This window comes from Scardinius erythrophthalmus (genome assembly GCF_964197995.2).
Source record: "Scardinius erythrophthalmus genome assembly, chromosome: 15".
NCBI lineage: Eukaryota > Metazoa > Chordata > Actinopteri > Cypriniformes > Leuciscidae > Scardinius > Scardinius erythrophthalmus.
In genome coordinates, this window is record NC_138235.1 from 12,327,490 (window position 1) to 12,354,818 (window position 27,329).

The 27,329-nt window shown below is 37.0% G+C and overlaps 1 protein-coding gene across 2 annotated transcripts; it reads left to right on the forward strand.

The window, feature by feature from the left end:
- Window positions 1-1,748: 1,748 nt before the first annotated feature.
- On the forward strand, window positions 1,749-27,323 carry LOC308702732 (alpha-2,8-sialyltransferase 8E-like). 2 transcript variants are annotated; one of them, XM_081385808.1, is made up of 8 exons: window positions 1,749-1,838; window positions 8,868-8,946; window positions 10,671-10,748; window positions 10,852-10,950; window positions 15,928-16,072; window positions 16,988-17,100; window positions 17,369-17,452; window positions 26,624-27,323. In XM_081385808.1, the coding sequence occupies exons 4-8, from the start codon at window positions 10,871-10,873 to the stop codon at window positions 27,084-27,086; spliced, it is 885 nt and encodes a 294-aa protein (XP_081241934.1). In that variant the 5' UTR covers window positions 1,749-1,838; window positions 8,868-8,946; window positions 10,671-10,748; window positions 10,852-10,870; the 3' UTR covers window positions 27,087-27,323. The 2 variants fall into 2 exon arrangements, with proteins under 2 accessions (XP_081241934.1, XP_081241933.1); XM_081385807.1 differs by lacking the exon at window positions 8,868-8,946.
- The last annotated feature ends 6 nt before the right edge of the window (window positions 27,324-27,329 follow it).

A 27,329-nucleotide genomic window follows, 5' to 3' on the forward strand; every position in this document is an offset into this window, starting at 1 on the left:
AACTGAAAGGTCATACAGTGAATGTCATGTTGTTGAGGCATTTTCTCTGCATGGCTTGTGGTCTTTCATCACATTGTGGCTTATGGATGGCTTTTCCAAACCTGTTTGTAAAGATAAACAGGCTGGACCGGCCTTTTGTATTAAAAACATTTTAAATGAACAATGCATTGTGCTTTGATCTGGTGATCTTAACATGCCAGGTCCCACGAGATGATCTGCTCCATGTAAAATAAAAACATGTTTCATTATGGACGACTAATATGACTAGAGACTTCATATCATGTGAGTTGACATGATTTCAAACATATTCTTTGAATCCAAAGGTTACTTGATCTGGATCTAGTCAAAAGTCACATTTATGATAATGCTTTATACGATACTGATTGTTTCACAGCAGCTTTACAGTAATAATCAAGAACATAACAGTTGCAAAGTTCTTTAATTACAAAATAAAATTAAATTTCACTCTTAAAAGACAATAGTGTCATTATTCAGCTCAACTGTTCAATGTTGATTCGATTTATTTGAAAACAATGTTAATGTTGCAATGATCATCTCTGTAACTCCTTTCATTAGAAAATTAGCATGTTTTGGCAAAATTAATATTTGCCATTTAGCTCCAATCACATTTAGCTACTTTTTAGATTTTCTTAACCAAAAGAAAACATCTCCCTGAAAAAAACAAAAAAAAACAAAAAAAAAATTACGTCTTTTAATTTTATATATATTGAGCCTTTTTTCAACCATAGAAACCCATAAAGAAAAGGCTTTGTGTACCAAGACAGTTTTAAGAAGATCAAATTCAGTCATGTCACTTAACCCATCCCATCTCTAACCCAAACACTAGAGGTTAAAAAAAAACCTCTCTCTCTTTCTCTCCGAAAACTGCACCGGTATCCTCCCTTACACCGAAATGTTATAGATGAATATGGCGTATATTAAGTGGATCTTGAGGCTGTTTGCTGTTTTAATCATATTGAATTGCGTGGTTTTGGTCTATTACAGGAACCACAACACCTCTGGGTAAGTAATACATTTGATCCTAATGATTTTACAGATGGTAGCAATCTGGTTCCATCAACAAAAAGGGAACCCGTCAGCTTTTCGTTTATCGCAAACAATAAGCTCTGTTATCAACAAAAGTTTGATACTTAATCATGTTTTGTCCACCAATATAATTTTCAATGTTTTAAATTTTCATAGGTTTATGAATTCTGAAGCCCAAATACAACTAGGTGGAATGTTGCCTAAGTAGTTACAAAAACTTTTGTTACAGTGCTTGACAGGGATGGGCAGTATTTCACATGTATTTAAAATACATACAGTATGTGAAATACAAAATACTATTTTGTATTTTAAAGCCTTTGGAAAAAATCAAATGTAATTTGTATTTAAATACATTTAAGATGAGTATTTTTGTATTTTCAAAATACATAAAATACTTTTTGCCAGTCAACCTCTTTATCAGGGTATTGATTTTGTGCATCAACTAGTTCAGACATTCACTAGATCAGCATTGGATCAGCGATTTTTGGAATAAGGTGAGAATGTAATGATCAATTCTACTTGTTGATTAAAGTTAAAATAGTGCATTATTCACTTCTGTCACTGTTGGGTTTCTGTTGAGTCCTGTCTGTATTAGTTCATTTGTATCACCTGTGTCTAGTTAATTATCCATATCACCTGTGTTCTGTCAATCAGTGTTTCATCAGTGTGTGTATTTAGTTCCTTCTGTTCAGTCAGTCTTTGTCCATTCTTGTCTATGTTAAGTGGTTTTTGGTGTAATCCTGTCAGTCTCTGTCAGTCTCTGTCAGTCTCTCCATGTGGAAATACCTATTGTGAGTAAAAGTTTATATTGGAATCTTCTTCCTTCATCATCTTTTTCATCATCTTACACCAAACTGTGACAACTTCAGTTAACATGAAAGAATAAAAGAGCACAGACAAGTGAGAAAATAGCGTAAGCCAACCAGTCTTGACCGGTTGTTGATTTTTATCAACTAGCTTGTCAAATGTGTTTAAAGCATTACTGCATGTTAGGGCTGGGTGATATGACACTACATATCATAGCAATGATATAAAGTGTGAATTGGATCTTTTTCTAAATCGTTTACATAGATGGGCCTATTTGTGGGGTAAGTAAATATCCGTGCAGCTTTTAGTGGGCAGGAATTATTGTAATGTTGGAGTGGAAAAACAAACACTAATGAATGATACACCACAAAAATCTTCAGCTTTTAGTTTTATTGTACATAAAAAATAATAATAAAAAAGGGGTAAATAGTGTCAAATGAATCTAAATTCATTCTAATTTTAAATTTTAGATACACTTTCTAATTTTAATAAACTTATAGAAACAAATAAACTTTACATAAAATAAACATAAAATTACTTAAAAAGCATTGGACTACCTGCAAAAAAAAAAAAAAAAAAAACTCAAAAGAGTTTGAAAATCGGTTTATGCTGTGGAATCAAAACTGATATTGAGAATTGTGAAACCATGATATTGTTACTGTGAAGTAAAATTGAGATTTGGGTCATATCGCCCATCCATATTCTCTGCTAGATAGCAGAAAAGGTTACCACAGTTTTACATACAGTATGAATTTTTTAATAGTGTTCACCACAAGTAAAAGACTACATTGTAACCAGAAATAAGTATATAAATGGCTGCCATTTTGCATAAGTTTATTTGTAATTTGAAGAAAGAAAGAAGGAGAGGGCAGAGATGAGGTTAGGAATGAAAAGTCATAGGCCTATGTAGTTTCTTCATTCACTGTGACCTATACCTGCACCGGATGTCCAATTTCACATGTATTTTGTGTATTTTTTAAAATACAAAATACTGTATTTGTATTTAAATACATTTTTCCACACAGTATTTTGTATTTGTATTTTAAATACATTTCCATGTATTTATGCCCGCCTCTGGTGCTTGAGTACATTTTTCATTTTTTTCTACTTCTTGAGTATAATTAAATTGTGGTAGTCTACTTTTATTTGAGTTGAAAAGAAAAATAGTGTTCAACATCGCTGCTTATAGACAAAGGTGCTGACAGAGCAACGGGGTGACCTGTGTTGCCATAGTAACAAATTACACTTTCACATGCATATGACTGACAAATGAATCATGCAATATTTTGGGACCAAGCACTGAAAGTGCATAGGCACCGCTTCAAATCGTTGGCATTCTTATTATTATTCTTCTGTACGGAAGTCTATGGCAACCCATAGAACCGCTTGCGGAAAAGTTTTGAAATTTGGCACACTGATATAAGACAGTCTGAACAGTCACCATAGCAATCCCTCTAGCGCCACCAACTGTCCAAAGTTTCACTCATGTTTATGCTAATAACGTTTGAACCGTAAAGGTTAGAAACTAAAATCTTGTTTTGTCTTGATTGGGTGCCTATGACATAATTTTCTGTCATGGAAATCTTTCCACCATTTTGAATTCTCAGAAAAAACTATTTTTCTATATCTCCTCCAAGACGGTTGCTTAGATGTTCACGAAAACTAAACCAGATCATCTTCAGACCATGCAGACAAAAAGTTAAGGAATTCAAGTTGATTCGTCAATCCATTCTCGAATACCGTGCAAACTATTGTTACGTAGCCCTTTATGAAAACAGACTTAAGGCTGTATGTCCGCCAACGCTTTATCGTATTCAGACCAAACTTGGTACATTTCATCACAAGCATGACCTGAGGCTACATGCTGCGTTTCGGTGCAGTGCCACCTACTGATCCGGAGATACGAAAAATGGCTATTTTTGCTTATAACTTCTGAACGATTTGTCCAAAAATCATAAAAGTGGTCTCGTTAGATTCAGGGTGTCATGCCGAGTTCACTAATTCTAATGTTCCCATATCGGCCATTTTGGGCGTCAGCCATTTTGAATTTTGTACTAAAATGCTGTATTTTATGAACGCATGAACGTATCGTTACGAAACTCGGTATAGGTCATCAATACGATGCCCTGAAGGAGCCTGAGAAGTTTTGAACCAGCGCCACCTGGTGGTAAAATTTATTTTTCAAATGCTTATAACTAGGTATGGTTGATTTAGGCTGAATCCCAATTCTCTGTCTTACCCCTTCCCCTACCCCTACCCCTTCGTCTTACCCCTAGCCCTTGTCCCTCGAAACCGAGTGGTAACCACTAGGGTTGAAAACATACCCCTATGAAATGAGACGCCACTTGGTTACGTCATCATACATCATACTCCGGCGTCCCTGTGTGATACAGGACAGTATATTGTAACGAGTGGAAATAAGTATGGCTGCGCGCTCTCTGTTGAACGGGCTGTAATGGTATTGTGCCGTGCGACTCGAACAACCCCATGTATGTGGGTCATTTCTGTGTTGATGCTCATTATTCTTGCTTTGTTTTATTGTGTGACGCTGTGGAAGGCAAGGTGGAGCGTGTGGCAGACAGTTGCAGGAGTTTGATTTGTCAATAAATTGCGAGTGAATCGCCTCCGTGAGTCTGTCTGGCCTAATACTTCAGCTGCGAGCTATCCTTATTTTGTTTCCCTCCTAACACAACGCGTTACAATATGTAAAGCACGTATCTTTTTCCTGGACATGTCGCCTGGATTTCGGGATCACCAAAAATGTCCGGGATTCGGTTTTTGCTTTCTGCCGTCGCTATTCATTATGCACAGAGTTTCAATCGGACTGAATTCATTCAAATCGGTGAATCTGAATGTAGTGTTTAACGTACATGAATGCTAAACAAGTGATCGGTTTATGTGCGTTTTAGCATTGCTTAAATTCCTGTGTTTTCGTATCAGTCGGGATCCGTTTGAAGCTGAATACATGACCTGCAAAGCTGGCACATACGTGTCAGTGTCAAATAATGAAACGTTACACATAATGAATGGCGACTGTAGAAAACAAAAGCCGAATCCCGGACATTAGTCAGAGAAATGCGGGACTGATTGTGCAAACCAGCAATGTATCGTTAGCATAGCCTAGCGTAGCAGACCAGCGATTTTTAAAAACGTTTAAAAACGTTTCAGTTAACAACATGGTTGCAAATATATATGTACATGACTGTGTAGAGCACAAAACACGACTTTCATAATTTTTCAATCAATTATTTAAGCCGAAAATGAGACTTTCTTGATGGTATGCCCGCCTTTGTTGCCGGTTGCGCAGTGCATTCTGGGTACCCCTTGGTTTCAAGTAAGCTCGCGAAAATTCTTGGTTTTAAGGGGTATCTACCCCTTCCCCTTAGCCCTACCCCTTGATCAAAATGAGAATTGGGATAGCCCTTACTCTCATGTGAACGTGCAAAACTAAGGGGAAGGGGTAAGGGGAAGGGGAAGGGGAAGGGGTAAGACAGAGAATTGGGATTCAGCCTTATTTTCACGCTAGTCATCTCCATCCTTGCCGAGTCCAACGATACCAAACATGCTAGGTTTCGCCTTACTGTTTTTGTAGCATTGTAATTTAGCGCTTAAAAAACATTTGCCAATATCTTCGAAACCATTAGACCGATTGAAACGAAACCACCGTAGGAAGTTTGGAAACATGGGTCGTTGGCTAAATACTAATACCTAAATGTCAAAATATTAATAGTAAGTGGCAAGAAAATGCAAACAAAGTCAGGTGTGGGTCATTATATGTTAATACATATAAATGTCTGTAACTCCAAAATGAAAAGAGATATTTTCACCAAATTTGACACACCCATGTATGGGCTCACTATGAGGACACATAAGAAAAATTGTAGGATTGTGTCTCTTGTTGGCGCTATAATAGAACAAAACATGAAATTGCTATTGACTTCAATACAGTATTGTGATATAAAATGCTATACTTAACGAATGCATTGGTGTAATATTATGAAACTCAATATGTGTCATCAACACCATGCCCTGAAGGTACTCAAAGGATTTCGAGACAACACCACCTTTTGGAAAAAAGTTATAACAAAGTTTCCAAAAATTCTAATAACATTTTAATAAATCTGCCTATTGTAATGACTGGTCTTAATAGATTCCTTGGGTCACGCTGTTCTAAAGTTTTTCTTTCTTCAAAGCAGAGGCCAGTGAGACAGTCGGGATCGCGTTCAACTGAAGTTATTCTTTATTGAGAACTCCTCTGTACGCGGCTGTAGAAACTTCCAACATGATCTGTCTAACATAAATTTACATGGTGTCTTATAGGCATTTTAGGAGGAGGGACTTTTGAAGGTGGAGACAAATTCAAACAAAGCATGTAAATGAGTATACAGGTTAAGGAAACCCGCCCCAGACCGGCAGTCTTAATTTAATCAGCATCAATTTAATCTGGCCAGGAAACTCCAGTTCCAAGGGCCATCCCAGAGCCATTAAAGACAATAGGTTAGCGTCTCTGTGATCTGACTCATTTAACTTACAATAGAGAAAACAGGTCTGGCAGGAAAGGAGACTCTTGCTGGAGACTCAATAATCTGAAAATCAGTCTACTGAACTTAATCAGTTTATATACTATTGCAGTGGAAAAACTAAATTAAACATTTAATAAAATATGTAATTCAACAACGCCAAGAACATAGATACTCCTAAACTGTAGGAGGATTTTCACCAAAATCGAATTGTATCATCTCCAGACTGTGCCGACTAAAAGTTATGGATTTCGTGTTGATATACAAAACTGTTTTCATATACTGCAGCAGCAAATTTGATGCATGATGCCAAAAGGACTATTCAGGCTTTATATCTGCAATGCCTTGACATATTGACACCAAACTTTGTATCTGTCATTGTCACTTCACTCTGACCATATCACATAAATTTCATAACTGCACCACCTATTGCTTGAAAGGGATAATCCATTAAATCATATTTTTAGTTACTGTACATATGAATATTCAGCTATTTAGCCTTAAATCATCTTAAAATGTTTTTAATTGCTCCTTGCTGCAGTTGGTCTGACACTCCCAGCCATTTTAGCATGTCTTATCGTTTGGCTCCAATAATTGCTGCTTTCAGCTATATTTTTTCACTGTTATTGCTGATGTTGGGGTTATTTCAGCTTCGTACAAAGTTTGCTTTGTACATTTAATTTAACTGCAAAGAGGGCAAGCTTTACCATCAAACTGAACTGTGTGACATGTTCATTTATTTTAGACACTGACATTGTTCTTGCTCCATCCATGCAATAACTGCATCCTTTTATGAACTGAGTTTTGTATTTACTTCAACTGCTCAGTGCTCTGGTAATACCAATGGTTTCAAAAGCTGCCAGAATTACAATTTAAAATCAGAATATGAGCATAGCTCACTTACATTCACTAAAATATTGAAACGTTATCGATAATGATTCAAAACGCCAGTGCCAGTGATTGAATGTCAAAGCAAACTGGAAGTTTTGATTTTGCACCTGAGTCAGACCTGTCTGTTATTGGCTGAAGTGCAGGGCTTTTTCACGGTTTGAAAAGGTTCATGGAGACTGGCACTTTTCTGTGTTTTAATCCCATAATGTCTTTGGTCCTCTCACTTACCCTTACGAAAAAAAAAAGTATACTTCAAGTTCATTTTATGAAGTATACTTGAGAAATGTTCAAGTATATTTTTAAGTATACTTTATGTAGTAAGTATACTAATGTCAATATGTACTAGTAGTAAACTTGTAAGTGTACTACTTTAATACCGCTTGGGACTAAATTGGCCCACTTGAAGTATATAAAAGTATATGTTTAAGTGTACTATAAGTGTAACAGTAGTAAACTTTAAGTGCACAACTAGTTCAAAATTACGTTTCTCATTTGTACTGCAAGTGAACTTATGAGTATACTAGTAGTTTACTATTTTAATACTTGTAGCAACTTTGTTTTCTTTTAGTGTACTCTCAGTAAACTACTAGTTTAGTAGTTTTATACTACAAGTTTTCTTTAAGTGAACTTAACATCATGCTTATAGTTTACCATTTATATATTATTTTTACTCTTTTAGTGTACTCTCAGTAAACTTGTAGTTTAGTAGTTGTATACTACAGTTTACTGAGAGTACACTTAAAGAGTAAAAATAATATATAAATGGTAAACTATAAGTATGATGTTTAGTTCACTTAAAGAAAACTTTTAGTATAAAACTACTAAACTAGTAGTTTACTGAGAGTACACTAAAAGAGTAAAAATTATATATAAATGGTAAACTATAAGCATGATGTTAAGTTCACTTAAAGAAAACGTAGTATAAGACTACTAAACTAGTAGTTTACTGAGAGTACATTAAAAGAAAACTTGTAGAATAAAACTACTAAACTAGTAGTTTTCTTTAAGTGAACTTAACATCATACTTATAGTTTACCATTTATATATTATTTTTACTCTTAGTGTACTCTCAGTAAACTACTAGTTTAGTAGTTTTATTCTACAAGTTTTCTTTAAGTGAACTTAACATTATACTTATAGTTTACTATTTATATACAATTTTTGCAGTTGCAGTAGGCCTACAGTATACTTCTGTTCAAATGTTATTTTTTCATACTTGAAAAATACCTTTAAAATTTTAAAAACATTTTATTAGCTTCATGCATCCTTTTTTATCAACACTCGAATGTCAGTAAGTTTCATAAAGAAAGGCAACATTTTGTTAAAATGTTGAGAAAATAGTTGAGAAAATCACATTTTTGTCAAAGACTACGCCTTGATCAGATTCAGAACGATGATCAAACACAGATGGAGTAAATCGAGTCCAACACCCCCAAAGCTTCACAGTCGTTTTCTCTTCATGGGTTATGCATTTCATTTGGAAACATTAAGCAGTTTTGATTTACAAGCTGTTTAATGTTTGATGATCACATTATTTTACATTTGAGTGAGCAATCTTCTATCACATGTTTCAGCTTCTCCTTCTCCTGTGTTTTGATCCAGAGATTCTGTAGAAGATGTGTCATAGCGCCCCCTACCGTATACCAGTGAAAACATGGATAGCTGGAAAATTCAGTCAATGGTGGGGAAAAGTTTAAAGTAAATATGTACACTACCAGTGAACTAGCCTACACAAAAATTCAGATATACGCAGAATTAAAAACATATCTGTTTTATATCAACATTTTAATCAATATTTTCAAACAAAGTTTCATAAGACTGTATATGAAAAACAATGTAAAAAAAAGTATATTTAATAGGCTACTCGATCAAAAGAGTTAACACAACTACAAGCCAAGTATACTTTGAATAATTAAAATTAAGTATATCTCGATCAAAAGATTGAGTACAAGTATAGGCCAAATATACTTGGACTTTTCTCTCAGTATAAGTCAAGAACACTTAAGTGTAATTAAGTATATTTTTGAGAAGTATATAAAATGTAGACGGAAAGTATGCTTTCTTCTTTTTAGTTGAAAAGAAGTATACTAATAGAACACTTGAATAAACTTATTTTCCATGCTTATTTAATTTACTTTATAAGTTATTCCACCCGAAAGTTTGTTACTATATAAAGCTGAACATGTTAGTTTATAAGACGTTATATAATATTATGTTTTTAAAAAGTATTTAATAAGCTACTCAATCAAAATAGTAAACACAAGTACAAGCCAAGAATACTTAGAATACTTAATTATACTTTTAAGTATATCTCGATCAAGTATAGGCCAAATATACTTAGACGTTTCTGTCAGTATAAGTCAAGTATACTTAAGTGCAATTTGAAGTATATTTCTGAGAAGTATATAAAAAGTAGACTGAAAGTATACTTTCTTATTTTTAGTTTAAAAGAAGTATACTAATAGAACACTTGAATAAACTTCTTTTTCGTAAGGGTACCCTTCTTTGCTTTTGCCCTTCTTACAATCAAATGATCTTACTTGGACTTAATTTTCGAAATTAATAATAAATCAATCGCTCTCGGCAATAGGGATAGCTTATGTTTGCTCAGCATAGCGTCAAACATGACAATTTAACCAGACTTTAATCATCTGGCATCCACACACTCACACAAAATATAGCATAACAAGTGATTTCTATAAGCTATTTTTTGTTAGTCGGTCATTTTTGACCAGGAACACCACAGTGTGACTCTGTGCCAATATTTACAAAATAAACGTTTTTCAAAACAAACTTCCTGGTGCCATGAGTACAGCAGGCGTAATGATATGACGCAGCGCCTGAAAATACAGTAGGTCTAATAGGTTAGACAAACTTAGTCCCGGTCACGTTGGAAGTTACCGAGCTGGGGACTATTTTCAGGCGCTGCGTCATATCATTACGCCTGCTGCATTCATGGTATGGCAGCAAAGTTTCTTGATTATTACGCAGGAATGAGAGTATAGTTCCTAGCCATATCAGCCTAGAAAATCGCAACTTTACATTTTCCGTCGGTCTTAGTACATGATGTAACTACAGAAGAGTCAAGTTTTAAATAGGAAAAATATCGAAACTCTTTGGTCATTTTTTTTGAGAGAGATGCTAATGGTCTTGTCCGATTCAATGATCTATGCTAAGCTATGCTAAAAGTGGTACCGCCAGACCCGGAGATCGGCTGAATGGATTCGAAAACGGTAAAACTCAACTGTTTAACTCTGGGGGAGTTGTAAAATGAGCCTATTTCCAAAAAAAGTGGAGTATCCCTTTAAATACACATTCATCTTTGCAGTGGTGAAATATTTCTTTAATTTTGTCTAATATTGTTATGAGTGTGTTTGTGAGATGTTTGTTGTTCTTTTTCATGAGAGATGAGACGGGAGAAGATGTTTCACAGTTGCGCTGCTCAACAGTCCGTAAGATATTTTCCATCATCACTCCAGCAAGGTTAGTCCAATTTCATTTCCATGCCTTTTCACACATTATATCAATGTTTTCATCAATTGATAGCTAACATCCTACAGATAATTTCTCTCATTCTTTATGATAGCATTAATTTTAGTACTGATATGACAAGCTTCTCTGAGAAAGTCTCGGAGTTACTGACCTGCCCATACAAGTCCAATATCACCCAAAAGGAGCTGAATAGGTGAGTGAATCTTCCCCTCTGTCTTTCTCTCATGTAAACATGCTTGATCAATGAATTTATTCACCATTTCACACATCAACACACACTGACTGTTTCAAAAGCTACTAAGGTTCTGCATTCAGCATATTAGCAGCTACTTATTTGACCATTTACTGCACTTTGTTATCTTTCTCGTTATTTCCCTTTAGTCTCACACATTCACAGAAAATAGCTTACTTCCGCATTGGAAAAAAAGGGGGATTTATAACCGCGTTTCCACCGCAGGAACTTCACCTGGAACTAGGGACTTTGGGTTGGTACTTGGTGTGTTTCCACCGCAGGAACCAGGATCTAAATGAAGTTCTGGGTAAAAATCCCTGCTCGCAAAATAGTACTTTTTCAAAGTTCAGGGCCTGGTTCCCCCAAAATGTTCTTATCACTAAGTAGTTCTTAACCTATTCCTTAACCTCTCTCTTAACGTTATGGCAAGATTCCCGACACGTTCGTACGCTAAGTATATCTTCTGTAAGTCACACTTTCGTAAGGTTGGTCTGGACCACTCTTAGCTCTACCTTATCACTGTTGCAGGTCTATACGAATATAATTCTGAAGTTTTAATACACCCAGACAGTATTCAATTAGGCTAATTCAAGTGTTTTCATGCAAAGAATAAAATTGTCATTAAACTGATTGTTGTTAGATTTTTAATTATATTATTATATATTATTATTAATTATGACCGCCGCTAGCGTAGCTAGCGAAAGCGGTCATATAGGGATTGTCAAAGTTTTTTTTTTTTTTTTTTTTCGTCACCTTACTGAATTTTTCGTCAACGATACCAGGGACACCGAAGCACCGGGGAACATGAAATTTGGTGGGCATGTAGCCCCACTAGACTTCTAAGGAAAAATTTCGTTTGGTCCCCGGGGGCCACTCCCCCCCCGCGCTGGGCCCCCCCAAACCCAAAAAAATGCAGTTTTTCCTAAATAACTACCTGAACCGTGGCACCGAGGATGAAGAAATTTTTATGGTATGTTGGTCTACTAGACTTTTACGGAAAAATTTCATTTGGTCCCCGGGGGCCACTTCCCCCCCCGCGCTGGGCCCCCCCAAACCCCAAAAAATGCAGTTTTTCCTAAATAACTACCTGAACCGTGGCACCGAGGATGAAGAAATTTTTATGGTATGTTGGTCTACTAGACTTTTACGGAAAAATTTCGTTTGGTCCCCGGGGGCCACTTCCCCCCCCGCGCTGGGGCCCCCGTAAATTTTTCGTCAACGATACCAGGGACACCGAAGCACCGGGGAACATGAAATTTGGTGGGCATGTAGCCCCACTAGACTTCTAAGGAAAATTTTCGTTTGGTCCCCGGGGGCCACTCCCCCCCCGCGCTGGGCCCCCCCAAACCCAAAAAAATGCAGTTTTTCCTAAATAACTACCTGAACCGTGGCACCGAGGATGAAGAAATTTTTATGGTATGTTGGTCTACTAGACTTTTACGGAAAAATTTCGTTTGGTCCCCGGGGGCCACTTCCCCCCCCGCGCTGGGGCCCCCGTAAATTTTTCGTCAACGATACCAGGGACACCGAAGCACCGGGGAACATGAAATTTGGTGGGCATGTAGCCCCACTAGACTTCTAAGGAAAAATTTCGTTTGGTCCCCGGGGGCCACTCCCCCCCCGCGCTGGGCCCCCCCAAACCCCAAAAAATGCAGTTTTTCCTAAATAACTGAGAGCTGTATGGCAATGCAGGCTGCTGTGAGATGGCCGGTGTTTGACGCAGTGGTGTCAAATGCCATGTTGAAAACCTGGTCAGCGCAGCACCAGTCCTGCAGCAACTTGCATGTCAACTGGGCAATGATCACTCCACATGCCTCATTGGTCTGCTTCTTATACGCCGGGACACCAAGCAGTTTCAGCCGCTCTGCATCTCCAACCACCACTGTAAGACGGTCCTCCAACTGGCGCACATTGCTGAGCATCGGTGTTAACTTGCTGTCCCAGTGTAGGGTGCACAATGGAGGTGGTGTCCACTGCTTGTGCAGTTCCTCACTGACTGTCTCCAGCACTTGGCGTCTTGCTCGGTCAGCTGTTGCGTAAGATGCAGAGAGATGTGTACATTCACCGCCTGACTCTACAACAAGGCCACGCGTGAAGGCAGCCTGTTGCAATGGTGACATCTTCAACCTTGTAGCCAGTGACACGACACTTGGTCGGCTAAGGATGTCATGTGGAATGAAGAAGTTTGTTCCAGTCTTCTTATGCTTGTGGGATGGTTCGCCCTCAGATGGTGGATAGACTGTGTTAGTATCCTCCTCTGACTCCTCATCACTCTCCGACTCCAAGCTGGACATTGCCGTCATCTCCTCCAGCTCCTTTTCACAGCGGGACTGCCTGACTACTGCGGCAGCTTGACACTCCTCTCGCCGCTTCACCTTGAGCTGCAGCTTTTTGTCCAATACATGGCCACTCTGTCAGTCTTCAGTCTTCCGGTTTCTTGGCAAGCATGCAGCGTAAGATCTGACGACCAGTTGGCAGTTTGGCGCCGGTGATGATGCCATCCTCACTGGTGATGCTGGGGCCCAGACCAAAGACCAGACTGCGACTGCTAGTCTGGCAGGGACCAGTTGGTGAGGGCATCATCTTAGGAGAGCTGGATACTGGGGAGGGTTGTGTTGTGCAGTGTTTAAAATCATATCTTACCATACTTAATATCACTCAATTATGATAAACCATTCTTGCATAAGCCTCAAATTTTAGCTGCACATAGTCTAAATTCATCATAACTTACTGTTACATCACTACCAGAGTAGCTAGCTGTGCTTGCAAATATACTTGTATTTAAAATGTTAATTTACTGTAACAACTACAATGCTACTCTCAATAAACATGAGACATCTATACTCTGAATATGACATTATCCACTCTAGAATAAGTGAAATACATAGCAAAATTTGCATATGATTTAGCAGTTTATTGTCATAAATATCAAAAATCTAAAAGGTGTGCATCATACCTGAGACCTGGGTGAACAATGTACAGTTGGTTTTATGACTGTAAGTCTTTGTCTTCAAATGCTATTGAGCTTTAAATATTGTCATATTTTGTGTATGACCCCATACAGTAGTGCAATACATAGCAAAATTTGCATATGATTTAGCAGTTTATTGTCATAAATATCAAAAATCTAAAAGGTGTGCATCATACCTGAGACCTGGGTGAACAATGTACAGTTGGTTTTATGACTGTAAGTCATTGTCTTCAAATGCTATTGAGCTTTAAATATTGTCATATTTTGTGTATGACCCCATACAGTAGTGAAATACATAGCAAAATTTGCATATGATTTAGCAGTTTATTGTCATAAATATCAAAAATCTAAAAGGTGTGCATCAAACCTGAGACCTGGGTGAACAATGTACAGTTGGTTTTATGACTGTAAGTCGTTGTCTTCAAATGCTATTGAGCTTTAAATATTGTCATATTTTGTGTATGACCCCATACAGTAGTGAAATACATAGCAATATTTGCATATGATTTAACAGTTTATTGTCATAAATATCAAAAATCTAAAAGGTGTGCATCATACCTGACACCTGGGTGAACAATGTACAGTTTGTTTTATGACTGTAAGTCATTGTCTTCAAATGTTATTGAAGTTAGAAACGTTTATACCAATGTCGCATGTAATTTTGAGACGGTCCCTAAATATGCGAATATCGAACGTCCAACGTCAAACCAACTTCATGCCAGCGGCCTACTCTACGCTTTGCGTTCAAGGTTCGAGCATATCAGTACAAAGTCCTACCCTTTGGGTAAAAAAAAGTTCCACATAATTTCGGTGGAAATGCGGTTTATGCGTGATCTCAATCGTGAAGATTGACTTTTCACAGATTCATTATGCGTCAGGAAGCTCATGCTGCAGACTGACTGTCATGAATGTGCTCATTTGCTCAATCCCCTGTGGATTACAGGTAATAATGTTTCTTACAGGTAATAATGTTTCTTGCACAGAATGATCATTTCGCTTCATAAGACCCCATTGTATCGTCAGGAGCCACGGGTATTGATTTTTTTTTTAACTCTCAAAGTGATGAATAAAAAATGGGAATAAAAAAAGTGGGGGGAAAAAAAAGTTCAGTACAATGTACTTGTAATTGTGTTGATGTTGTACTACAGGTTTGGTGGTATGGTTAGGTTTAAAGGTAGCTTAAGTTGTAAGGGAAGTGTCAACATTTTGTAATTACAGAAATGCATTACAGCTGTAATTACATGCAGGGATTTTTTATTTTTTATATTTGTACAATATGAACACATGTATGTACACATAAGTGCATTGTATCAAATTATTTATTTCAATCTGAGTAGTTCAACCACTTCATATAAAGTGGCACCCAAAAAGCACAGACATTAAAAATAAATATGAATATCTTCATTTGTGTTCATTCAAGAATGAACTAGTGATGAAAAAAAAAAATGTTAGGATAAACTATTCTTTTAAAATGCTACAGGAAGCTCACTAGTTTGTAGTTTATGGAAAAGAGTGATAGACAATATGCCAGTACATTGTTGTAACACCTGTGTGTAGACAGGCAGATGAAGACAAGGATGAATAAAGTTCCAACACACAGTTTAACAGAATAATCTCAACAGGTATGAGTCTAAACAGGCAGCAGAGTACACACACATAACTTGAACTGTAGACCGAACAGAGAATGAATGTGAGGGATGAACTTATAAAGCAAAAACAAACGAGGATTTAATAGAACACCGCTGACACGGATGAACTAATAATGACTGTAACCAAGGAGATATCTGAGGCGGGAATCTGAACAAAGACATGTGACAAATGACAACAACCTGAAAGTCAGTGAAAACAACACTAAACATAATCTGTCAATTGTAGGGCAACATTTTCTATTTTAAGAAATGTATTTACATTTTAAGCATGTATTTAATAACATTTTTCTCTCTTGCTCTCTCTTCCTCTCTACATAGAGCATTCTTGCATTTTTGTTGTAATGCCTCAGGCCATTTATACCTGACGAAGCAAAACACAGCTGTGCATCAAATAATTCCCTATGAGTCTGACGTATATCCCAACTACACAATGAATGCAGCACTTCACAACATGCTACCTGAGGTATGTGTCATATACAGCCAAAATAATCACCTGCTTCCTAAAATATGAACTCTTTTATACTTAGTAGTATATTTATATTTATACAGGCCACAGTGATAGAAAATGTATATAATGGGCCCTATCATACACCTAGCGCAATGCGGCGACAGAAGTGTTTTTGCTTGTTTCAGCCCGACGCAGTTTTCATTTTCACGTCCTGCGCCACATTGTTTAAATAGCAAATGCGTTTGCGCCCATCTGTTCGCCCATGGGTGGCTGGTCTGAAAATGAGGTGTGTTCAGGCGCACTGTTGGCGCGTTGCTATTTTGAGGAAACTAAAATAGACTGTGCCATTGACCAACTGAAACCTGGTCTAAAGTCAATGGCGCAGTATTTTTTTGTTATTTAAAGAGCGCGTTAGTAATGTGCGCCTATAGGCCACAACACGAGTACACTCTGCTTATTACACACTCTGCTTATTACATACACAGGGACGCACAGCAACTAGCCAAATATAAAAAATAAAAGGATAACAATGTAAAAGATTAATATTGTGTACATGGAATCCGGCTTGTCCCGTAGATCTTCTGCTTGCGCTTTAACCTCGCACACGAGCAGATTCGTTTCCTCTCTGAAGAAGCGTTCAGTCTTTCTGCTTACAAATCCACCATGGCGTGAGCGCAACTGGCTTTTAAAGGGAATGGGAGATGAGACTCTGATTGGTTTATTGCACGTTATGCCCAAAGCACACCCATTACTCATTAAGAGATTAGGGACAACCCCTTTAGGCCGCTGACCATTTTTCCTGTCATTAAACTAGCAAAAGTGGATTCGGACACACCCTAAGTGCATTTGCACCGTGCGCTTTAGACCATGTGCTTAGATCATTAAAATAGAGCCCAATGTGTTTAATGGACTCGTTGATTTGGTCTGAAGGCCTTTCCCTGGAGTGAGCGTCGTCTGGGTCGATGTGCTGTGGTGGGCAGTGGAGGGATTCTGAAGAACAGCAATTGTGGAAGAGAGATTGACAGCGCTGACTATGTCATCAGGTACAACCCAACTGTTGCACTCTACACAGAAAGTGTATAAAAGTAGTAATTTTTGAGTATGTTAGCCCAGCTTGGTTTCTGAATGACAGCAAAGGTCAATTCAACAACCCCCACATTTTAGTGGAATGTTTGGTAAAGCAGGGTTTAGCAATGATGAAGTACTCGTCTCTTTCAGGCATTAGTCTTTTGTTGAAAGGCTTTGTTGTTTTGTGTAGTACTCTCTGGTATTTGATCAATCTTAACCAATGAACTTTTCCGTTTGTTGCAGGTTTAATATGGCACCCATTAATGACAGTGATGTTGGGCTAAAGACTGATTTACTCACAGTCAATCCCAGTCAGATCCGCAGAGGGTGAGAAACCATTTACAAAAGAATATAAAAAATTAAAACATTTTATAGTTTATATATTTGTTTATATTATATTCTTGATGGTGAATCTAAAACTTAGTGAGCTGCTTACTATAAGGTAAAATGTTAAAGATATAGTTCACTCAGAAATTAAAATTCTGTCATGATATTCAACGATAACTCAGAACTGTACAGACAGGTCTAGACAGGTAAATGCCTTGGGTCAGCAACCTTATGGCACGCGGACCAATCATTACTGAAGCGAATGGTTTTGTCGGATCTGTATGCTAGTGCAGGTTAAAATCTCACATTCAGGTGAAAATCAAGTTTTTAATGTTGTTTATATTTCAATGTGGTGTTTTAATATGCCTTAAAGTCCTCCTGTAGTCAATCATTTAATCCCTTAAACTTCCTCTTTGATCACCAAAATGGCATATTAAAAAAAAAAAAAATCTGTAAAAAAAAAGTATTCATGCCTTTAAATAGCTTGAATGTAACTCTACACCCTTGCTTTTTATTTAGTATGTGCGGATTCATTAATATGCAAATGAGCCCTGCCTCCACTCATATTTTCTCCACTGACGTTCTAGTAAGCAAGCAAGCAAGCAAATTTTATTTACGTAGCACTTTTACAAACAAATCAATGCAGTTCAAAGGGCTTTACAGGCACATAAATTAAAAAAGAGAGAGAAAAATAATAAAGTAAAATACAAGAATAAAAAATAAAAATTGAGGATTTATTAAAATTAAGAAAAACATTAAATTAAAAACATTGTAAAATATTATAGGAAGGCTAGACTAAAGAGATATGTTTTTAAATTTAGACTTAAAACTATTTATATTTTCAGCATATCGGTTAAAGCAGCATCACTAAATCTTTTAGTTATACTGTGTGGTGCTATTAAAAGAAAAGAATCCGATGATCTGAGAGTCCTTACAGGTTCATATAATGTAAGCAGTTTTAAAAGATAGTCTGTAGCAAGTCAATGCAGTGCCTTATAAACTAATAAAATGTTTTTAAAATCAACACGAAAACTAACACACTGTAAAAAATTTCTAACCCTCCCAAATCAAAAATTTCAAGTGACCGATAACATCTAAATTTTTCAATTGGCCCAAGTGAAATTCTGTAAATTTCAATTGGCCCAAGTGAAAATCTGTAAATTTAATTTTATAATTTACAGAATTTCACTTGGGCCAATTGAAAAATTTAGATGTTATCGGTCACTTGAAATTTTTGATTTGGGAGGGTTAGAATTTTTTTTACAGTGCAGGTAACCAATGTAATGATATTAGTATAGGTGTAATGTTTTCTCTCTTCTTGGTCTTTGTCAATACTCGAGCAGCAGAGTTTTGAATTAATTGTAGTTGATTAATTGTAGTCTTTGGTAGGCCAGAAAGGAGGGCATTACAATAGTCAAGCCTGCTAGTTATAAATGTATGCATTCATTTTTTCTGTATTGCTCAGAGAGAGAAATGGTCTTATTTTAGCAATGTTCTTTAGATAATAAAATGCTATTTTAGTAATATTACATACATGTGCTTTAAAATTAAAATCAGAGTCAAAGACAACACCTACATTTTTTTGTCACTTTGCTTGGGTTCAATCCCAGGATATTTAGTTTAGGGGTATTTTTTTCTCTCTGCGCTTTTGATCCAATTATCAAAACTTCTGTTTTGTCTTTGTTGAGTTGTAAGAAATTTTGCGACATCCAGTCATTTATGTTTTGGATGCAATTTTCAAGTGAATCAATTTGCCCAGTGTCATCAGGAGATATGGCTACATATAACTGTGCATCATCAGCATAACTGTGAAAAGAGATACCATGTAGGTAACATATTTAGATTAAAAAGTAGTGGTCCTAAAATTGATCACTGAGGAACTCCACACATTACCTCATTATGTTCAGAGAATGTATTAATAGATACTACAAATGTTCTTCCACTAAGATATGATGAAAACCAATTTAAAACTGTTTCAGATAGGCCAACAGACTCGCTTAATCTATTTAAGAGAATCTGGTGATCCACTCTATCAAATGCAGCGCTCAAGTCAAGCAGCACCAGAACTGAAGGCCAATTTCTATCTAAGTTTATTCTTATGTCATTTACTACTTTAATAAGGGCGGTCTCTGTGCTACGATGTTTTCTAAAACCCGACTGAAACATCTCTAATATTGAATGTGTATTTAAAAATGTATTCAACTGATTAAAAAATATTTTCTGTAATATTTTACTTAAAAATGCGAGATTTGAAATGGGTCTATAATTACTAGGAGTTAAAATATCTGAATTCCCTTTTTTATGTACAGGTTTTACTAGGGCCAATTTAAGATCACATGGAAAAATGCCAAGCTGTAGGGAGTGATTTACCATCTCAAGGATATCATTAGAATTAAAGATCAATTTAAAAAGAGAAGAATTGGATCAAGTAATCAAATGGATGGTTTTAGTTCTGTTACTACCTTTCTTAGGGTCTCAACATCAACCAAAGTAAACCTTTCCATTTGGAGAGTATTCTGTGCGCTAGGCAAATGAGGGAGCATAGTAATCTTGTTTTCGTTTTTGTTTGCTGAGTAGATTCCTGATCTAATATTTATAACTGTATCTCTGAAGTAGCCAGCAAACTCTTCGCATTTGGAACTTGGTAACGCAGAACTGCAATACATTTTGTGATTTATTTGTGAATCTATACAAATAAGAATTGTGGGTTATTCATATTTTCATTAATAAGGTTTGAAAAATAAGCTTGCCGTGTTTTTTGAACTTCTGAACTTTTGAAAGAATTTCAGTGAGTATATTAAGGTGTATTTCTGTATTTCTAATTTAGTTTTTCACCATCTTCGTTCAGCACTTCTATAGTTTCTTTTAAGTTTCATGGTTAGATTTGTCTTCCAAGGAATAATCTTTTTTTTTTTTAAGTGGAGCAACTGCATCAAGAGCTGTTCTCAACTTATTATTAAATTCATCAACTAAGACATCATTGGACGATGGTAAAATATTCTTTTCATAAGTCTTATAATGCATTGTAATTTTCTGCTACTTCAGAGGTAATAAAACGTTTTTTTTAACAATACGTTCAGTTGTGTAAGGCACAGAAGGATCAATACTATTAAAGAGAAAACAAAAGTGATCAGATAATGCCAGATCAACAACAGAAGTTATATTGACGTTTAATCCATATGCTATGACTAAATCCAATGTGTGACCATGTTTGTGGGTCGGTATGTTTACATGCTGTTTAAACAACAGTTCCAAGAATTCATTTGCTCTGATATCTGATTGTCAACATGTATATTAAAATCCCCAATTAAAACCAAGCGGCAACATTCTAATCTGAAAAATGAAGCCTATACCCGGAAGTGCGAAAAACTGCAATACATCGAAAATCCGCTAGGGTGAGGACCCAAAAGGGAGCAAATGTCCATAGCCCCCAGGTTAAAATGTCCGTTTTCACAGCATAAATTTATGTTTTTACAGGTTGGTCCCATGGACTTTTATTGTATTTTTTGATAGCTTCCGAGTGCCTGACAACTGTGAGGGGGGTGAATTTTTTTCTAACTCGTTAGTTTAGATCGTATTTAGATATAAAATGTATGACAAATAAGGGCGTGGTTAACTTTGATTGACAGCTTGATTGACAGCTTAGGCTGCGCCAAGGAGAATGACAACATAAGAAGCGCCATTTTTTAACACAGTTGAAATATAACAGTACTGTTTCTGTATCATGAAATGTAGTTTTAAGAGTTTTTCAGGCGAGAATGTAGTTGTTTAAAGCTCAAATCTTTGGTTTATTTAAAGATTTATGAAAATTTTATCCAGGTTGTGAGATCCAGCAATGACCGGGCGCTCGGCGCTCATGTACCCCGCCTGGAACAACTTTTCCTCGGCAAGTCGTTCTGACGTTTGCCGCGGACTCTGCCGTCTCTGTAGTGGTTAAACATGAGATATAATTCGTCTTGTCTATATCTAATGGGCGATTTTTGGTCTCGTGAATCTATAATTTGATCCCTGGGCAATCGTTTTGGCTGAGGGGAAGTTTCGTAACTTTATAAGCTATTTAACTTTACCGATGTATAGACTATAGAGAGCTGACTTTGTATGTTTGACTGAATTGTTTGCTTTATTTGTGTAGCTTCTTATACCTTTTACTTATACTTTAATAATGGCTAATATTGATAAAACTGAAATTTAACAAAAAGAGACTGGGTTGAGTTTTGTCATTTTAAATTTTAATACAACGAAGATGATCTGTAATGTTGTTTACTGCAAAATCTGTTGTTTAGTACAAATGCACATATAGCCTGGACCATATTAAAATGTTTAATGTTTTTATATTATATTTAAAACGAAAAGAGGCAGGGTTGTTTTATATTTCGTTTTGTTATAAATAGGCAAACGTTATGTGCAGTTGAATATAATCAATACGCGTTGCCTGAACCACATTTGTGTGGCTATAATGTTTAAGATTTCTTTAAATGAAAACGAAAAGAGTTAGTATGGTGTTTTATTACATATTTTGTTGCCTAAAATATACACAGAGATAACTGGAGTAGCAGAGCGAGCTGAGTGACGCGCGCTGCGTCAGAAGGTGGGCGGGGTTAGGATTTCCTACGATTTTCCAAGATGGCGCCGCCCATACCCCCCATAAACGGCTTCAAAACCTTTCTTCAGAAAGTCTATGGGTAACGTCACAGACGCTTTGTCCATATTTTTTACAGTCTATGATTAAAACACAGTTGTCATAATTCATATGAATAACAGATAGCATGTCAGAAAAATCCTTTATGGAGGTAATTTTGGAGATCTGTATAGTGTCACTGAAAAAAAATATGATGTGATGTGCAAGCATGTGGGAGCCCCTGTGATTTGGGTGCAGGCCATCCCACCTAAAAAGCTCTGGACAGCCCCAAAACAAATCAAAATAGTCTATAAAAATGACCTTGAAATTTTTACATGTAGTTTTTAACCATGGGTTCAAGGAAAGCAGATGACAAAAAATTTCACAATACCCCTTTTATAGGCAGGCAGTGGACCTGAGATAGCTATATTTTGTTTTCTGAGTGATGCACGGCCAGGCCAACCACAGGTAACTAATGTCATGTATGCTGTAGCCTGCTGTGGCTTGGTGATACTCACAAGTAAGGTAAATAAAACACCTGTAATGATGGTGATAAATGATTTGTTATTAAAGCATAAACATTCACAAACCACTGTTAATTTAACATGAAAGCAAGCATAGGCTAGTGTTGTCACGATACTAGAATTTCTAACTTCGATACGATACCTTGAAAAATATCGATATTCGATACCATTTTCGATACCATGGAGAAAAAAACTGCCACAATATTAAGGGGTTATTTTTTTTTATTTAAAGCTAAATATAACAAGTCTAGAACATATATTTTACATTAACAAAAATGTCCTGAGGTAGTGCACTTGTTCAAAAGCCTCTCAGATTGCATTACATTCAAAAACCAATAAAGTGTAAAAAAGTGCAATCTGTTGTATTTCCAAGTAAAATCAAATCCAATCACAATGTCAACAAAATATACTTAAACTTAAAGCAAAAACAAAATCAGTGCAATCTTATGCATCAAGTATCAATTAGTAAACAAAATAATTAAATGGAATCTGTTGCTGCAGTTTTATGCAGCTTTTCTCTACAGAGGTGAGTGAGATTGACACCCATTACTGTATCCTACAGTTGTTTTGCAACTTTCAGATTTTGAGCTAGGAACACCAGCATGTCAATGTGCTCCTCTGTAAGTCGTGCCCTTCTTGCACTGCAAATGAGCCCTGATGTACTAAATACACGCTCTGAAGCTGAACTTGAAGCAGAGATACACAGATACTTCTTAGCAAACTGGGCAAGGTGAGGTAAAGTTGTCTCATGTGTCCTCCACCATGTGAGTGGGTCCTCTCCTGCACTGATTTCAGGCATCTTTTTATATACTGAAAACTCATTTTTGAGTTCTGTTTCTGCACCCTCATCTTCTTCTCTGGATGATGAACCCTCTCCATGTTCACTTTTTTTTTCCCCCTGTATGTTTGCTAACAGACTCTTCAGATCTGATTTAGTTTTTTTTGCTGGTTGCTGCTTGTCATCTGGAGATGATGTTTGCTGACTTTGGCCCCCTGCTTTTAGCAAATTGACACTGACCATAAGATTCTGTTTAACCTTCCCTCTTAAGGTTACAAAACTGTCCTTGAACCTTGGGTCAAAAAATGTGGCAGTGTTTAATATCAGCTGCAGATGTGTGTTCTCATATCTCTGTCTGAGATCTTCTGATGTTGTCTTTAAGTTGACGTTTTAGGTTGCTGTCACCTTCCTCAACAGTCAAAGTAGAGAAGATCTTCCAACTCAGAGGCAGGACTGCAGAGAGAGTGGTGTGTTTTTCACCACTAAGGGCATCCGTGAAAGAGCTGACGGGATTCAATACCTCTTTTACAGTCTCAAGAACTGTAATATCTGAATCTTTTGGCATGAGGTGCCATTTCTTCCGATCATCAGCTAGAACTGAACAGACAGCTTGCTGCTGTTCTAGAAATCTCTCCACCATCTCATAAGCTGAGTCCCAGCGTGTGGGCTCATCATGGATCATTCTGTGTTCAGGCAGTTGCAAATCTTTTTGTTTTTTCTTCAGCTGTCGCAACATCTTTGGTGACCTGCTGAAGGCAGACACTGTCTTTCTCAACCTTGACAGTGATCCAGACAGACGGTCTATATCCAGGCCCTTGTTAATGGTAAGGTGCAAGTTATGCCCAAAGCAGGGGACCCATGTGAAGTCTTGCTGAAATGCTTTCTTGTTTGCTGAAGCATTATCAGTGGTGATACCAGCCATGTATGACATGTCCAGCTTCCATGCTTCTTGTATCATCTCTTCCAATGCTTCCCTCAAGCATTCTGCTGTGTGCTCAGTGTTGAGCCCAACACAGCCCAAACACCAGCTCTGCATGTCCCAGGTTTCAGTGACAAATTGCAGAGTTACTGCCATGAACGTGGAAGTGGCCCTGCTTGTCCACAGATCAGTGGTGCATGAAAAAAAGGTTTTCCTTCCAAGATGGTTCATGACTATTTCTTTTGTTTCGTTATATAGGGCTGGGATTTCGGTGTGCATGAAAAAGTTGCGTGAAGGAAGGGCATACCTGTTGTTCAAATGTTCAAGAAGTTGTTTGAAGCCAGGTTTCTCAACAGTATACACAGGAACCTGATCCATGCATATGTACACTGCTACAGCCCTGTTCAACTTCTTGGCTTCATTTGAGTTTGCTTCATACTTTCTTTGCTGTTCAAATACAGCTGGTAGTGTAGGTTGTGATTGTGTTGTTTTTGTTGCAGGTCGAGTCTCATCTTCTTTCTGGTGCTACAAGAGAATGCCAAACTTTAATAAACATTTTTTTTTTTTTGACCACACTTTTAAAATGAACTGAATGAACTAATCTAAGAACTTAGGTTAATGGTAATAGATATTTGTTAACATGAATAAGCAATGAAAAATACTTAGAAAACATTTGTTAATCAAAGTTAAAAGTTGATTTAAACTAACATTCACTAATACATGTACTAATTAAAATCCAAAGTTCTATTTGTTAATATTTTTTCATTGGACCAGAGCTAACATGATCCGTTATATTTTTATTACCTAATACCTACTGTTATCAAAGATTAAAATATACTGTAACAAATGCATTGCTCATCGGTCATAAAAGCTGGTTAATACATTAACGTTATTTGATAAACAGATTTAAACGCAAACGTGCGTGCATCACACGCGAAAACAGTGCTCACTGGATCGACATGAAGTCATCAAGTCACCTTTATTTATATAGTGCTTTTAACAATACAGATTGTGTCAAAGCTCTTAACAGTATCAAATTGGAGGATAGAGTGTCAGTAATGTATAATAATAATACCAATCTCGAGAAATTCTTTATACAGATCCGGAAGTCGGTCTCTCAGGTGCTTTGCTATATTAGTGGTGTTAGCGCCTTTTGTTAGCACTGTTGTGTAGCATCTCTTGCATATTGGCTTGCTTGTGTCCTTTGGCTTTCCATGTTCATTTGCCTCATATGCAAAATATTTCCAGATAGCACTCCTGCTGTGTTCCTTATCAACCAAAGCATGGCGCTGCACTCGCCATCTTTCCATTCACTTCACTTTTGCTAACCAGAGCGAATGAGACGAGTGCGAGTGCGCGTGTGGTGTTTGTCAACGCGCCTTTGAAGCTCGGCTAGTATCGATACTTCGGGAAATTAGTATTGGTACCGTTCAGATATTTCAGTATCGATATTTATCAAAATATCGATATTTTTGACAACACTAGCACAGGCTACTGCGTGCATGGTTTGGCATGACAGAAATAGTGCAAAGTGCGCTCCCTTAAAGGAACACTATGTAGCTTTTCAACCTTCATAATATATTTAAGACCCTTGTGATGGTACATCGACTTACAATAGGTTGAATGACACGTCTGCCATAGCCTGACGAGTGCTGTATCGCTTTTACTGGCACTATGTAACTTCGGGGTTCGGGTAGTAACCCGAGCGCAAAAAGAACTACAAAATTCGACTGCTTTACGGCATACGTCACTTCCCCCACCAGGGGTATTTACGACAGTGCAAGTATTCCACAGCGACTCTAGGGGTCGCTGTTTGACAAAAACACAATTTCTACACAGTGTGCCTTTTAATAATTCCTAAAAAGCTGATATCTCAGTTCATCGCGATCTCACAAAGCTCCGTTATTATCAATGAAGCTGACTGTACAATAAATCATTCATAATGTCAACACAACCAAAACAGCTGTGAACGACCGCCCACTTCCATGAAGCACTGCGAATGAATTTCCACAGAATTTCAAATTACATATTTGTATGCATAATATGCATATTTTGCAGTAAACATAAAATATATCGATTTTACATATATATTCAACATTTTTAAATCGTTTTTAATTCAGTTGCCATTCGCAATGTTTCATGTTTCGCATTGTAGTTATTTTTCTCATTAAAGCCATTAAGTACACAATCTTGTACTTTTTTTTATCAAAGTTTGTAATATTGTGATTTAACCTGTATCTGGTTGATTTTATTCATAACTTACAATTATTAATAAAAGAAATTGTTGTTGTACTTGCCTTAATATGTTGGTGGTTTGTGTGTGTCTCTGCAGCTACAGAAATGCTCAAAAGCAACCAGGTCCATTAATGCGGCGTGTGAGTGTCTACGGTAATGCGTCTCTGATCATGCCTGCTTTTGCAAGCCCGTTAAACACTCAATTGTCAGTCAGCACTCTCAAAGCGCTCTGGCCTCCCAACCCTGAGATGCGGGTGGTCTTCTTTAGCTCCAGCTACCTCAAGAAATTGGACCATTTTTGGAAAGGGCGTGGCCTGAATGGGAGACGCCTCTCCACAGGTTTTATGCTGATTAATGTTGCACTAGAGCTGTGTGATCATGTGCACGTTTATGGATTCTGGCCGTTTGACATCAATCTGGAAAAGCAGATTGTTCCACATCACTATTTTGACAACATAGGACCCAAAATTGGTATTCACTCCATGCCAGAGGAATTTCTCCGCTTGCTACAGCTCCACAGCCAGGGGGCGCTAACACTGCACCTGCAGCCCTGCTCATAATCTGTATAGTTTGCATATAGACTGAACTGTGCTTTGTCTCTCATCGTTAGTTTTAATTATAAAAACTAATTCTTTCTATAAAATTTACAAGGGGTAAATGAGCTGTACATGGGCACTTTATTGGCTTGATGTGTACTTGACCTGTTGTGGTTGATTTTAAACAAGAATGTTAACCTTTGGTGTTTAATGATTCCGCTTTTTAATTTTTGAATAAAATAAAAAGAAGTCTGAGATTTGAAGTAC